The sequence below is a fragment of the Haemaphysalis longicornis genome, unplaced genomic scaffold (genome assembly GCF_048455015.1).
Source record: "Haemaphysalis longicornis isolate Haplotype H1 unplaced genomic scaffold, Haemaphysalis longicornis Haplotype H1 scaffold_4, whole genome shotgun sequence".
Taxonomy (NCBI): Eukaryota; Metazoa; Arthropoda; class Arachnida; order Ixodida; family Ixodidae; genus Haemaphysalis; species Haemaphysalis longicornis.
In genome coordinates, this window is record NW_027526361.1 from 9065218 (window position 1) to 9079261 (window position 14044).

General features: G+C 50.1%; 1 protein-coding gene across 1 annotated transcript in view; it reads left to right on the forward strand.

Annotated features, from left to right (window-relative positions):
• Xrcc1 (DNA repair protein XRCC1) overlaps positions 1 to 6717 on the forward strand; it is a gene marked incomplete in the record, with an annotated part of 83154 nt that extends 76437 nt beyond the window's left edge. The window contains 1 exon segment of the mRNA XM_077705922.1: positions 6084 to 6717. Coding sequence (XP_077562048.1) covers positions 6084 to 6200 — 117 coding nt within the window.
• Between the last annotated feature and the right edge of the window lie 7327 nt (positions 6718 to 14044).

Consider the following 14044-nt stretch of genomic DNA (forward strand, 5'->3'; position numbering starts at 1 on the left):
GCGGCGGTTCGGGCTTGGCTTGAAGCGTCGATGGCGTGGTCACGGGTGGCTCTGGAAGCGTTAGGCGTACCTCCTCGGGTGCCGAAACACCCCAGGAAGGTCGTACACTTGTCAGGTAGGCGATAACTCGCGATTATTCACAGTTAGGTCATGAAAACCACGGAGCCGATGTGGAAATAGACTATTCGCTCCTAGGCGCACGTGCCTTCATGCATTTCGACCTCGTTGTTGTTGTTAAATCTTTTATTCAAAAAGGGAAGGCCGGAGGCCCTGTGGGGGAGTTGGGAGGGGAGGATTTATGGTTGAAGGGGGCTCGTATGAGTTCGTGGTCTTCGGGAGGCGGCATCAGTTTTCCACAGGACAATTGTTCAGCATTGAATGGTCCATTCACTGGTGTAGGCCATCGCTATATAACTCGCGCTAGACCGCTCTTAGTGGCGAACCGTATTATAAGGCTAAGGGTGTGTTCATCTAATGTGAGGGGATCGATACGGGTTGAGGGATCTGGGTTTGGGGAAGTGAAATTCCGGTATCGAGAGAATTTGGGGCATATCCAGACCAGGTGGTGCAAATCAGCTGTGACGGCTTGCTGACAGTATGGACATTTTGGGTTGATGTGGGGGTAGTACCATTTGCGAATTGTTTCCGGGGAAAATGATGCATCTGTATAGAATTTGTTAATAAATATTTCTTGGGTTCTTGTAAGGGAAGGTCTGTTGGAAACGTGATCCTTCGGTGTAAGTTGCTTGAGTCGGAGTTTCTTTTCGTGTTTGTACCGGTGTATGCGAATGGCGGGGGGTACGCTGATATTTTCGGTCGTGTCCAAGCATTCAGGAAGGTCTGAAGGCTGGGCGACAGCGAGGTCAGCGGAGGATAGGAAAGAGCAAGCCTCCTGCGCAGCTTCGTGGGCTGCCTGATTCCCCGGTGCCGCCAAATCATGGCCAGGAGTCCAGTCTATGCGGACTTGAATGCCATGCAGTTGTAGGGTCATTGTTTGCCGAATAATTTGGTTTACGGAAGCGTACGTTGAAAATGGTCGTCGAAGTTCTTGAAATGCTTCGTAGCAATCGGTTAATATTCGGATCTTTTTTGGTATAGGTTGATGGTGGTCGTACATCAGGTAGTCAAGAGCATGGGTAATGGCGAGTAGTTCCGCTTCCGTGGGTGTTACAGGAATTTTGGAGTGTCGGGTTCCTATAATGGTTCAGTCATCTGGGGAAACCCAGGCAGTTCCAACATTTGGTGGTGTCAGGCTGGCATCAGTATAAATGTCGATTTCGTCGGGTTGTTTTGCGCTGAATAGCCTCTGACAACGTTTTTGTCTAGGAATGGCCGTTGCGCGGGTGATGGGGTGAGTTGTTGTTGGTTCGGTCAGGAGAGGTCGCTGCCACGGAGGAATAGGTATCGGGAAATCAGGTAAGGGGATGTGATCTTGCTTATCCCAGGCCGTGAGTATGGCACCTTGATGGGTAAGTTTCCGTTTGAAGTTGTATTGGTCGGTTTTCTCTTGAATAATTTTTTCAATTGGTGGAAGGGCAGCCGCAGATTGGAGGTTAGAGATTTTGGTATGGCGTGGTAAGCCAGTGATTGTACGAAGAGTCGCATTGTGAAGGACATTAAGAGCGCGTCGTTGGGTACAATTCAATGTGTAAGATTGGGCTCCATATGTAAGAATACCCACTGCAACAGCGCGGGCAAGTGTCTGCACTGCTTTTTGCTTTGCTCCTCCATGCTTATTAGATAGTCTTCGTATGGCATGTTGAGTCGAATTCCATTTGTTTTAATTGGTTCAGCCATATAGTCGGGCTACTTTTGTAACCGACGGGGATGCCTAGTAGGCGAATGTGGTCGAGTTTGGCGGTGACAGGTGTGGTGCCAACGATGATGCAAGGCGGACTAAAGTCAGGAGCTGGGTTGCGGCCAAAAACTGACAGAAATTCGGTTTTATTAGGGGCTAAGGAAAGCCCGAGATCCGGTAGGGTAGATTCAATGCTTTCTACTGCATTTTGCAGGGCCGTAATCATAGTTCGTTCATTCGGGTAGTCCCTTGACTCGGTCCATATTGTGATATCGTCCGCATAAATAGTAAACCTCGCACTAGTGTCTCTTTGAAGGTTCCGGGCGATCCTGGTCATGGCTAGATTAAAGAGTGTGGGACTGAGGATCGAGCCTTGAGGAACTCCTCTGTCGAGGTAGAAGGTACGAGGGGTCCAACCTGGAAACGTTCCTTGAAGCTTGATGGGGCGGGCTTCTAGGAAGTTTCGGACCCATGTCTGTGCTCGTTGGCTAGGAAAGGCCTTAGCAAGTTCATCGAGGATGGCTCTCTGACTGACACAGTCAAAGGCCTTTCGGAGGTCCAGTGCGAGTACATAGTCCGGGAGTCTCGAACAGCTTGAGCGATTAATGACGCGTCGCAGCAGCCATAGGCTGTCGGTAGTGCCGAGATTCGGGCGGAAACCAGTTTGCGCTGGGTGGAGGTATGGTTTGACATACTCGAGGTAGTGCACTATTCGATTGTTAATGAGTCGTTCGATGAGTTTGCATAGGACAGGTGTGAGGGAGGATGGCCGAAGATGGGAAAAATCGTTAGGAGAGGTCTGTTTTTTGTTAGGTTTCGGTATGGGATAGATGAGGGATAGCTTGAGATGTGGAGGTACCTGCCCGGTTTCCCAGGAATCATTGATTTGTTCCAAGAGTTTATATCGTGCTGGTTCTGGAAGGTTGCGGAGGTGGGTCCATTGTATGCCGTCGTGTCCGGGGGCAGACTTCGGTCTACCTTGATGAATAGCTGTAGAAAGTTGTAGCTGTAGTAGTGGTAGCTGTAGTAGTGTTTTGACCGAAACTTCACAAGAAAACTTTGCCCGTGCTCTGAGAACTGACGCAAAGGGAGAATGACAATCATAAGGTTCGCTTAGGTGCCCTCGTAATTTTTAAGGCGAAGATTTTTACCCCTACCCCCCAATGGTTCTGTCAACCAACTGTTCTGTTTCTATTTCTGTTCTGTTGGTGTCAACAGAAAACTCCCGCGAACAGATAAAAGAAGTTACTGGCGCTGCCAAGAATCGAACCTGGAACGAATAGAGAAACGGAGCGAGAGCCCGTTGTCTTACCGATTGAGCTACGAGCCCACGCGGAGACGGGGGAGACAGACGGTGCCCTCACTGAGCACATCTGCGGGTTTACCCCTTGTATTCTCGCTGAATGCCACGTGATGGCGTCACGCGACCTCTCGCGCCTGCTCTCCGCCCACGGCACGTGTAGCGGCCATGTGCGCGCCTTGCGCATGCGCTAGGAGAAAGGAAGCTCACACCAACGCATCGCATCTCACTTCTCCGTCTCTGCCGCCGATCTCGTCGCCTCCGTTTGCGGCGGCAGAGACCACTGATCTCCACCAGAGTTGCTGGATGGCGCTTCGAGCTCTCCGGCGCACGGCCGCCGGAAGTTCGAGCGCTCGTCCCGGAAGTCAGGCCGTTCCAGCATAGCGATGCTACGCATGGGCTGGTTTCGCACGCATTCCGTCAAAAATGCCTGCTTGTTGCGCTGTAAACTGCACAAGCAGACCAGAGAAGTCGTCTGGGAAGACGTTCTACTTGGAAGTATTACAATATTCTGAACGACGTGCGTGATACGCAGCGAAACGCAAATGTCATATCAGTGTCGTTTTTAAGCAGGGGCTCTTAATTTGTTACGCAGACTCCCTCGCTCTAAGCCGGATTTATACCGGCGTTGGGTGGCAAACTTATACCCTAGTTACACGGCGAAAGTAACCGCAGTTAAGTTTAACCGTGGTTACTAAACTTTAACCGCGGTTATCGCCAACTGCGGTTTTGGATGTTGCACCGCAGTCACTTGATTATCAGCGCAACAAAAATAAATTACCACACTTTCAACTTCACGATAAAAAAAAGAGAAGCAGTGTAGACAAAAAGAAATATCGTTAAAGCATTCGCTTGTGACACAAACGCAACGCACTCGTGCGCGGCGAGAAGAGGGGCATCCCCAACAGCTCGCAACCGGCTTGGTTTGCTTAGGTCTGTTCGGTGTTGGGAACTTTCATCTTAGCATCGCGGTAGATATTTGACCACTGCTATCTCTACAACTGCGAATTACAATCCATAGCACAATTTTTCACCGCACTAACATCCATTTTCTCGAATGCGGAAGTTCTTTTCCGCGATCAGATTGATTTCGAAGAGCGGCGATGCGATAAGCTGTTGCTGCCGTGGTCTGGGACGGTTCGGGCCGCAAGCAGTGCCGTGCGGGCAGGCGCGCCGGCGTGTTTACAGGCACGGCCGACGCGCGCGCCGATCGTTACCGTGTGCTGAAAACGCTTCAAGATTGCCTGCTATATCCATTTCTGGCGGACGACGCGCGGAATTTACAAATTTAGCACGGCGTTTGTCGTAGTTAAGGTCGTAGTTGATCGGGCGGATCGGGAAACGAGCCGCTGCTGACGGGCAGTCGCCCTGATTGCGAGAGCGATGCAAAAAACGTAAGCGCGTCTTGGGGACAGCTTTTGGGCGCCCGCTATTTGAGAACCTTTGTCTCTTCCGAGCGCCAGGTGATTTTTTTTTTTTTTTCGCCTCCGCTGATGCGCCGCCACTTGCGTCCGAACTGAATTGTGCGATTTTGAGCACTGCGGCTGCAGAAAGTGCGGTTAGCGTGACCGAACTGAGGTGCCAAGCTCAGTTTGCGCTAACCATGGTTAGCGACGTAACCGCAGTTTCGTCTGTCGTGTAACGCAGCAAACTGCGGTTTTGTCTAACCGCGGTTTGCTTAACCGTGGTTAACTGTGCCCGTGTAACTAGCTCTCCATCCCCAGGCAGCAGGCTCTGACCACTTTACTGACAACTGTTTTGACAGAACGGGCGCACGAACTCGGCTACAGCCTGTCGCCGTGCCCACGTTGTTTTCTTTCTAGCATAAATCCCTAGCATAAATTTCTAGCATAAATCCCGTTAGAGCTGCGTCGTCTCTCAAACCAAGACCCAAGTGACATTTTCGTTTCCTTTGCAATTAAATTCTGCTTCATATTAACGTCGCATATTTCGGTATAGCATATGTTGCGATCTGAACGCAATGTGTATAGCCAAAATGCAATAAAGTGAGAACAAAATGCCAAAATCCGCCAATCGGGACGCTTATCAGCGGTTGAAAAGCATAGCAGACGCCCGACTTCCGGGACGAGCCGTTGAACTTCCGGTGGCCGTGCGCGCGCCCGGCCGCGACAGCGGCGAAGCGCCATCCAGCAACTAAGTGGAGATCAGTGGCAGAGACGGAGGAGAAGTGAGATCGTCAAACACCAGGTTTGAGCTTCCTTTAATTTTAAAAAAAAGTTTCCACTCATGCGCTCCACCAATACAACTCAACGTACAACCAACCACCGTTCATTAATCGTGCAATGATTGAACCTTAGCAAATATCTCTATGCAGTAATAAAGGGTGTAGTTAAGTTCACTACTTGCATCTGGTTTCACACTTTGTAGAGCCACGTGTGTGAATCCAAGTGACGACGTTTGGGTAATCGTTGTGGGTGTCTTTTACAGCTTCGCTTTCCAACCAGCTTCACAGTATGGATTGGCGGGCATTTTTTTAACCTTCGTTACGTTTCATTCCATTGCAGCCGTGTATGTCCAGCTCGTTTAACAGCTGGTACGTGAGTCACTGCCTGACATGGTCATCTCTATATCCGGAGCGCTCATTAAAAGTAAGAGAGAGCACTGTGTGGAAGTAGGTGTTCTGCTAACTAAAACTGGTTCTTCGCGAGAACTTCGCTGCGCGCGCTGTGCTTCCCCTACGTGCGCGCGCAACTCTCTGTTTACGCTCAACTAAAACTGTCTAATAACAAACAAAGCGGCCGAAGAAAGAGGAGGAGCGGCGGGAAGGGAGCGCTATCGATTCGGCCGCATCGCTCCGCTCACTGGCCTTCGAGAAGAGGGCTTCGCTTTCGCCGTTAAGCTGGAAAAAGGCCCAAGTGTACATTTCCTCTTTCCCCTTGTGCTGTCTCCCACTAGCTGGTGGTTAAATTTTTCCCTGCGTACGCGCCCGTTGGTGGGGCTTGACGATTGGTTCTCCGTTCGCAGGCGCTGTGCGAGAACGAGTCCCTGGTGTTGCTGCGTCCCCGCTGGGTGAACCGTTGTCACGAGGCCGGCCGCAGAGTGCCCCACCAGCCGTTCGTGGTCGCCTGTCCAGAGTCGTAAACGCGCACTCCGGGGCCACCAAGGAACTCTACGACCACCCCGCGACGGACCATTCGCGAATTTTTCGCAGCTCTCAGCTTTTGCGAGGGGACCTATAGCTTACCGCGGCCCTTGCATGACTCCTTCGAGAGAAGGCCTGCTTCTTTGTTGTAGCTGCGGAAAGACGGGTGTTCTTTTTAGATGTGGACGATCGCGATGGGGAATGGCGTCCGCTACTGTGTTAACTTCATCTTGAACCGGTATACAAGTTGAGGACATAGAACTAAGTCCGACGTAACTTCCTGTTTTATCTGCGACTTGAAAATACCCGCAAATTCACCGCTGTGTGAACCGGCGTTAGATCAGACTGTTACGCGGCTCTCAAGCGCAGTTAGCATGGTCGCGGCGTGCATGGTTTGCCGTAAAGAACTCTGCCGGACTTTGTCTTCTTTTGACCGCTCCCGTTCTATGGCTTCCATCTCGGTTTGTCATTTTAAATAAAAGCATCAAACTTGTAAGCAGCGTATTTTAACGTTAACTGTTGTATCCTTGTTCTTTTCTTTTCCCCGATGGTCCCGCAAGGGCTTGACATGAAGGCGATGCTTCTGCAGAGCGGTGTTCACTCTACGGTTGATCGTGGACACGACTTCTCGGAAGTTCCTAGTCTCCCGTCTTCACATTGTCGCGAGGAGAAGGAGGGGCTGTCAGTTCCAGTAGCGTTCTGGGGGTTGCCTCTCGGGGGGGTCCCAAAAAAAGGCAAAAGATAATACGAAAGGCTGAAAAAGTTAAAAGACAACAAAACAAGATAAAAAGCCAAAGTAAAATTGATTCAAATGAAAACATCTGGATGATAATACTTTACGATTGTTTTGTTAATTTTTTTTTCTGCGGTGCTATTGCAAAATGGTTGATCGTGATGGCGAGAGTACACATAGCAACTGGTTAGTGCCGGTGCGTAGCTTGCGACAGAAAAATTCTGCGGAAATTCAGAGAATTACCTTCTAATGCGTAGCATTCTTATGTCGCTTGCCTTGAGTGTGAGATTTTAGTCAAAATTTTTGGTTTTTCTAAATCCTGTCCGACCAATTATCTCCATTATCGCTGCTATAACGATTAGAAGTGGAACATTCGCGAAATCTGCATTATTGTGGAAATGCAGTGCGTTACGTGGTTCGGCAATTATCGTAGTTATTTTATATGTTTTCCTATTTTTTAGTTTTTCAAAATTTTGCCCGCCGCGGTGGCTCAATGGCTAAGGCGCTGTGCTGCTGAGCACGAGGACGCGGGGTCGATTCCCGACCGCGGCGGCCGCTTTTTCTGATGGAGGCGAAAAGCAAAAACTCCGGTGTGTACGAGATTTTGGCTCACTTTAAAAATCCCCAAGTAGTCAAAATTAATCCGGAGCCCTCCACTACGGCGTGCCTCATCGCCTGCGTGGCGTTGGCGCGTTAAACCCTACAATCGATCAAGTTTTTCAAAAGTTTGTCCTAGCAATTATCTCAATTACGTCATTATGACGATTACATTTGGAACTTTTACGAAATCTGATTTATTGGAGAAATGCAGAGCTACACGGTTCGGCAGTTTTCGTAATTCAGTTTTCGTAATTCTATATGTGGCGATTACAGGTGGAACTCATGGGATATCTATCTGCATTTTTGTGGGCATGCAGGGCGTTACACTGTTTTGGCTGTAGGGGTACTCAACAAAGAATGCCACGCATTAATAATTATCAGTAGTGATTATTTGTTGATAAAGTGTGTGGCCTTGTCCGTTTCACCCCCTGCGTACGCCAGTGATCAGTGCCCTTGAGAGCCTACTGGGATGTGATTGCTGCGCCAATTGCGACAAACTGCACCTCAAGGAAAATCCTTCTACCTCCCACTACATTTCAGGTAATCTGCGCCGACACTGAGTCAAAACCTCCTTTTTGTGGTTTCTACAAACGAAACAAACTGCCCGAGGTCTTGGTACTTTGCAGACGAGAGCACCATCGTTCATAACACGAACGCGCAGACTTTCCAGGGCACAGAGGAAACAAAGCCTTTTCGAAAATCTAGTGCAAAAAAAAAAGCGAACGGTTTATTGGCTTTTTTTTTTGGTCGCTTTGTTTTTAAAGCGAGCCCAATTAAAATGCCGCCAAAAGCTGCGTGTTTTGGAGACGGCTGCTATCTTCTGGCCACTCCCCTGCGGCACCTGGCGGTAGGTACCGGTACATCTTTACATTAGACACTACCCCTCTAGTTGCAGGAATAAGTAATTTAAAAATTGCGAAGTGTTCGCAACAGGTGGTATTACTGTTCTACGTCATCTTTCAGTTCTGCAGTTCTGCGCCAATTTCCCTGCGCCGAAAAAAAGCTACGCCCAGGGGCGTAGCGATTGGGGTGGGGGGGGGGGGGTTCGTTGTCAGAACACCCCCTGAAATTTATGCATACATAAAAAGGACATGTTGTTCGGGCGCCCGGCGCAGGTTTTCTTCCTTTTTATTATTTTTATTTTTTCCGGTGGGGTATATATCCCCTGAAATATATTTCTAACTACGCCACTAGCTCCGCCAAATCGCCCGCTTTAGGCAGTCTAATTGCGCCACAGCTGCGCCAAAAAATAGGGAAGAAAAAAAAACGCCCTTCAATATGGACGCCCCCACGGATGTGATAAAAACAGCGCGATTTTCCTGTGTGAATGCGGATATGCATTGCGGTAGTCGATATGCGTCACGCTGGGCTACTTCGAGCTTGGGTTTTTCGCGCCTTGTTCCCCGCAGTGTTTGTCTCCACAGTCACACACAACATGTACTCGTAGCACATGTCCTTTCAGGCCTCTCACGCTTTTCTGACCGCATCGCCACATAGCAGCGGACAAGCAGTGATGCGAGAATCCGCACATGATACCAGAATATTTTACATCCCACGACGTCAAACCCGGACGCCCGCCCTTGGCACGTCTCCGGCCACAAAAAGAACGGCAGCGCCCACCTAAGAACAGCCCGGGAATTCGAAAAAAATAAAGTCTCAGCGATAACAAGCCCTGGTGCAACGAGCCCGGGATTCAGCACAGGCCCCCGGCCTTCTGGTCTTGGGAGGCTGACCGCTATGCCATTACCTCACCCTTTTTGCTCAAGAAAAACGCCTCTTCTCGGCAGAATGACAGCTGCGCACCGGCTCGGCGTTTTGCTGCGATTCCTTACTGCGTCGTAGTCTGCTACTGCGCATTGGTATTGTGAAAATGCGTATTGGCCGGGGCTAAAGTTATTAAATATTGGGAAAATTTTGTTGCAAACCTGTAGCGGCAGGGGATATTAGGGCTATGGCCCTAGATTCCGCGAGGACCAGCGTGATGTTTTGGTCCGCCAGCTTACCCTTAGAAGCATTCAAGCGGCATGGCGTGGAAGGCATTCCGGTAGCACTTGTTCCCGGAGGCGACGGGGTGGTCGGAGAAAAAAAATTCAAAGCTCCTTCAAGAACAGCTGAAACTAGTGAGCCAGCATTATATGGCCATCTCGGAAGTAAGGCAATATGGCAGGGCAGTCCTGTTGTGCCGATCCAAAGACAGACCGTGTCGCGCACCTGCAGCGCTGCACGGTTCCCGCCTTCGATCTAGGGAGCCTACATGCGCCGCGCCTTCGAGGATGCCTTCTAGGGCGCCTACATGCGCCGCGCCTTCGAAGGCGCGGCGCATGTAGGCTCCCTACTTCGATCCGCCGCACCTCGCTTGTGTGAAGGGCATTGTTCGGGACGTCGATACAACACAGTCCCCCGAAGGAGTCGTAGATGAGCTAAAAATTGCATTTGTGACGGCAGTCTACTGCTGTAGCACAATGGAGAATGGCAGGCGAATCCCTACCGCGTCAGTTAATTATGACATTCGGAGAACTATCTCTCAGGTGATGGCATGGCCGCTGATGCATAGACCCCTTGGAGCCTAGGTCGTTGCAGTGCCGGAAGCGTCAGAAATTCGTCCTCGCATTTCGAGGATGAAGGTCGAATCTTAGGTGCAAAAAGTCATGATGCGCAATCCTCCCGATCTGCAGACATCGATCTCTGCTGTGTCTGTAAGGGAGCCCACGAAGCAACTTATTCCAACTGCCCGGTTAGGTATCAGGAGTGTTCCCTCTTAGAGATAATGAAAAATTACACCATCTTGCCGTGGGGAACCCTGGTGAGGATGCGAAGCATCATGGGGGTTCCGTGTGGTTCCATTGTGTTGCCGTTATGTTGAACGATCTGGTGTTTAGTAACGCCAGAGGGAATTCCGCGTCCGGGTCCACACCGGTGGCAAAGGCACGCAAGTACTATTGTGTTACGGTGAGTAGGCGGTGGTTCTCGAGGCGCCGAAACTCGTCCATCATGTTCTTGTCGATTTTATCGTCTCTGTGGTAGAATCGGTAGTCTCCGTCAGCGTTGGTGAGGTAAAGGTTGTTGACGTTGGTGCACCGGCTGAGAGCAACGTACACGCCCTCCTCTTCGCAGCTTTGTCTTCTTCTCCTCCTTCTTCAGCGGTTCCTCTACGAAAAGATGACGACGGTGGTTGAACGCGAAGCTATCTCGTGATGGATTCTTTGGTTGGCCAATCCCTAGGGACGTCCTGCCACAATCATCATCAGAGGCGCTGCGGACGGGACACGGACGCGGGACATCCCCCCGAGCAAGAGATGCTTCGCATCTAAAACAAAAAAAATCACGCCATATCCACGGAATGAATGATGATAAGTGGGGCGAAGCTCGAGAGGGGGAGATCATCGGTAACCGTAACTCTCCCGTGAAAGTTTACCCATTACATCATTAAGAAAGACGTAAGACTGTGTGCGTACATTGTGCAAATCAACTTTTATTTTCGGAGTCAATGCTCCCAGGCCCAGACCTTGTGAAAGACCCCGCGCCATCGAGGACTACCCCGCACCTCAACCACAATTTGTCACGTAGGATGGGACACAACGATAAAGAAAGAACTTTTATTTAGGGCGAACTTGTGCCCGAACAAGACGAGAGGAAACGAGCAAAGGTCCTTGCGTCTCGTTCGATCTCGGAGAACGACTGCCTGCGTTCGTGGCGTGATCTCTTGCGTGATCTCCCCCTCGCAGTGCACGTGCGCTCGCGCCTCCGTTGGCGAACACAGACAAGCTCGCGCTCCCGGTGCCGAGTTTGCGCTGCCGGTTGCAGCCGGTTCTTGCGCGTGCAACGCGGCCCTCTTTGCGACATCTCCGAAAGCATGCGGCGGTCACGTACCACGAGACACAATGGATGGACAGACCCATGACTTAAAGGAGCCATGAAGACAAAATACAAGTTGGGGTTATTAGAAAGACTGCTTAGTCCCGATAACATTGATACCAATATCATCGCAATCTTCGAACAAATAACGGAGATATTAAAGAAAACGTGTGAAGCAGTCGCGACCCCCTAGCCAATTTCCCGCAACTTTTCTATGACGTCACGAAACATTGTTTGTGCGATTGGCGGTCGCCTAACTGACCTGTCGCGACGACACATGACTGGACGTCTGTAACGGGACCTCTAGTTCCATTTGACCGCGTAACTTGAATGCTAACGCGCAGTTAACGCACTGAAAATTATGTTTTATTGTTGGCCCGTATGACGTCATTCTTGCTCATAACACGTCACTGTGGCGCTAAATTTGAAAGTTCTTAAATACTTCTTGCTTGTTTTCGTTAAAAAAACATCTTTTGCGGCTGTAATGGAGCTGAGTGAGATACCGAATCCTAGTTCTTTCAAATTAACCGAAGTTGTATTTTCTCTTCATGGCTCCTTTAAGGAGCTTCGCCCCTAAAAAGCGCTGCTCTATATAGCTTCAGCTCTATTGAAAAGTCGTACCCAGGGGGTTATGCGGCGGCAGTTCACAAAGCAAGTGCCGCTGCTGATGCCGCGTTTGTAACCCCAGTAATAGAAAAGTCCGTCATGCAGGTGATGCAGCAAATGGTCGCAGCGCTTACTAGAGAGTTCTAGCATACCGGGTACCGTCTGCTAACGCTACGGCGGCGGGTAGCGGGGCCCTACTGGGAAGGTGAAAAATTCGTTCCGGTGGGGGGATTAGTTCCGGCGGCCGGCCTTCGCCATGCCCGCGCCTTCTTTCCACTGAGGGGCAACATGCTCGCCCTCCCCGCGCACGCATGCGCGGTCGGGTCCCGGTAACCCGCTACCGTAGCGTGAGCCTCCGCTAGCCGCTGTGCTAAAACTCTCTACTGAGGCTCTTGTTACGCTGACTCATATGACCAGCCTTTTGGCGACAAAGTTAGGCTGCTGACTAATGGTTGTTGTTGCTACTGGTCACCGGGCTAAATAACCTCAGGTCGTAACTCATTCCGAAACACATGATACTAAGGCCATTACAGGCGGCTTCCCCAAGAATACAGCAGTATCAGATTCAGGCTGGGATAGCGACTAGCCGGTGGCTTCGAATGAACTTAAGTTTGTTAGTAGTGAGAAGGTTGGAAAAGCTGGAACGACGGTTGTCGACATCGACAACGAGTCCTACGTTATGGGCGTGAATGATGTTTTTACAGCAAAAAATTTCCCCACAAAACATAAAAGGCGTATCTTCCCTACACATGAAGCAAAGGATGCACGCTACAAATCAGTAAACAAGAAAAGCGTCCCTATACGACTGCAGCTACTGGCACTGATATGCTGGTGACCGTCGTTGCTTAAACAGTACACGAGTCAGCTGAAGGTTGTTCAATGGAATTACCGCTTTATTAATTCTTTTGTTGATCTCAAGTATCTATTCAAATTATAGTACTGATGTCCTTCAAGTGAAAGAGAGAGGATAAACTTTTTTTATTGAGAGAAAAAAAATAAAATAGATCTTCGTGGTGGTTTCCTTAGTCCAGGACGTCTTGAGCTCGGACCGCGTCCACAACCTTCTCGGCCAGCTCACGCTGATCCTCGAGGGTGGAGGTGGCCAAGGCTCTCTACCAAATCTCATGGGTGGGATAGGGATTGGGGCGGGGAAGTGGGGCTTGGTCGCAGCCTCATACAATATAATAGAGTGTCCCAGGGGCCTCGCAAAAGCGGCACTGCGTGGGGAAACAGGTAGGAGCCAAAATGTGACTTCTGGTGGGGTGGGGGGAAGTGTTCGTTTGAAGGGCACGGATGAGTCGCTCCAGCTCTCTCGGGAGTTGTTTGTGCGCTGGGGGGTAATGCTGTCGCTTTAGTCGGTAGTGTTGTGGGATTTCTTAGCACGTGACCATCGGGTGCATGCGCTCAGGCTCACTTCCGGCAACAGCGGCTCGGCCGATAGCTCTCGAGCCAGGAGATGGGCGGTATCGTTGCCCGGAACGTCGAAATGAGCGGGGGCCCAAAGGATCTTGATGGAATGGTTTGGGGGACGTTGTGCAAGAATCTTGAGGGTTGTGCGGTGAATTCTTCCGTTGGTGAAATTTCGGCAGGCCTGCTGCGAGTTGGTGATGATGATGAGTAGCTGTGGCTTGACTCACGGCTTCAAGAATTGTGGCTTACTACTGACTCACGTTTTGCATTGCGAAATTACCGGGTTTTTAGGTTAGACCGCAATGGTAGAGGTTGGGGGTTACTAATCTTGGTTTCCCTAAAAATTTGTCGCAGAGAATTTACCTCGTTGGAACTGGTGTCGGCCAGTGGCTGCGATAGACTTGGTTCTACTGGGGAGTCCCCCTATGCAATAGACAGTAGAAAGTTTTAACATATCGGTACCGTGTTTGCTTTACCGTTTCATTTGCGCTACCGTTATAGCTTCACTTTTGTATCCACCCCACTAAATTCCCTGCAAAGGGGCCTGTAAGGTATTGAAAAAAAAAATCACGCCATATCCACGGAATGAATGATGATAAGTGGGGCGAAGCTCGAGAGGGGGAGATCATCGGTAACCGT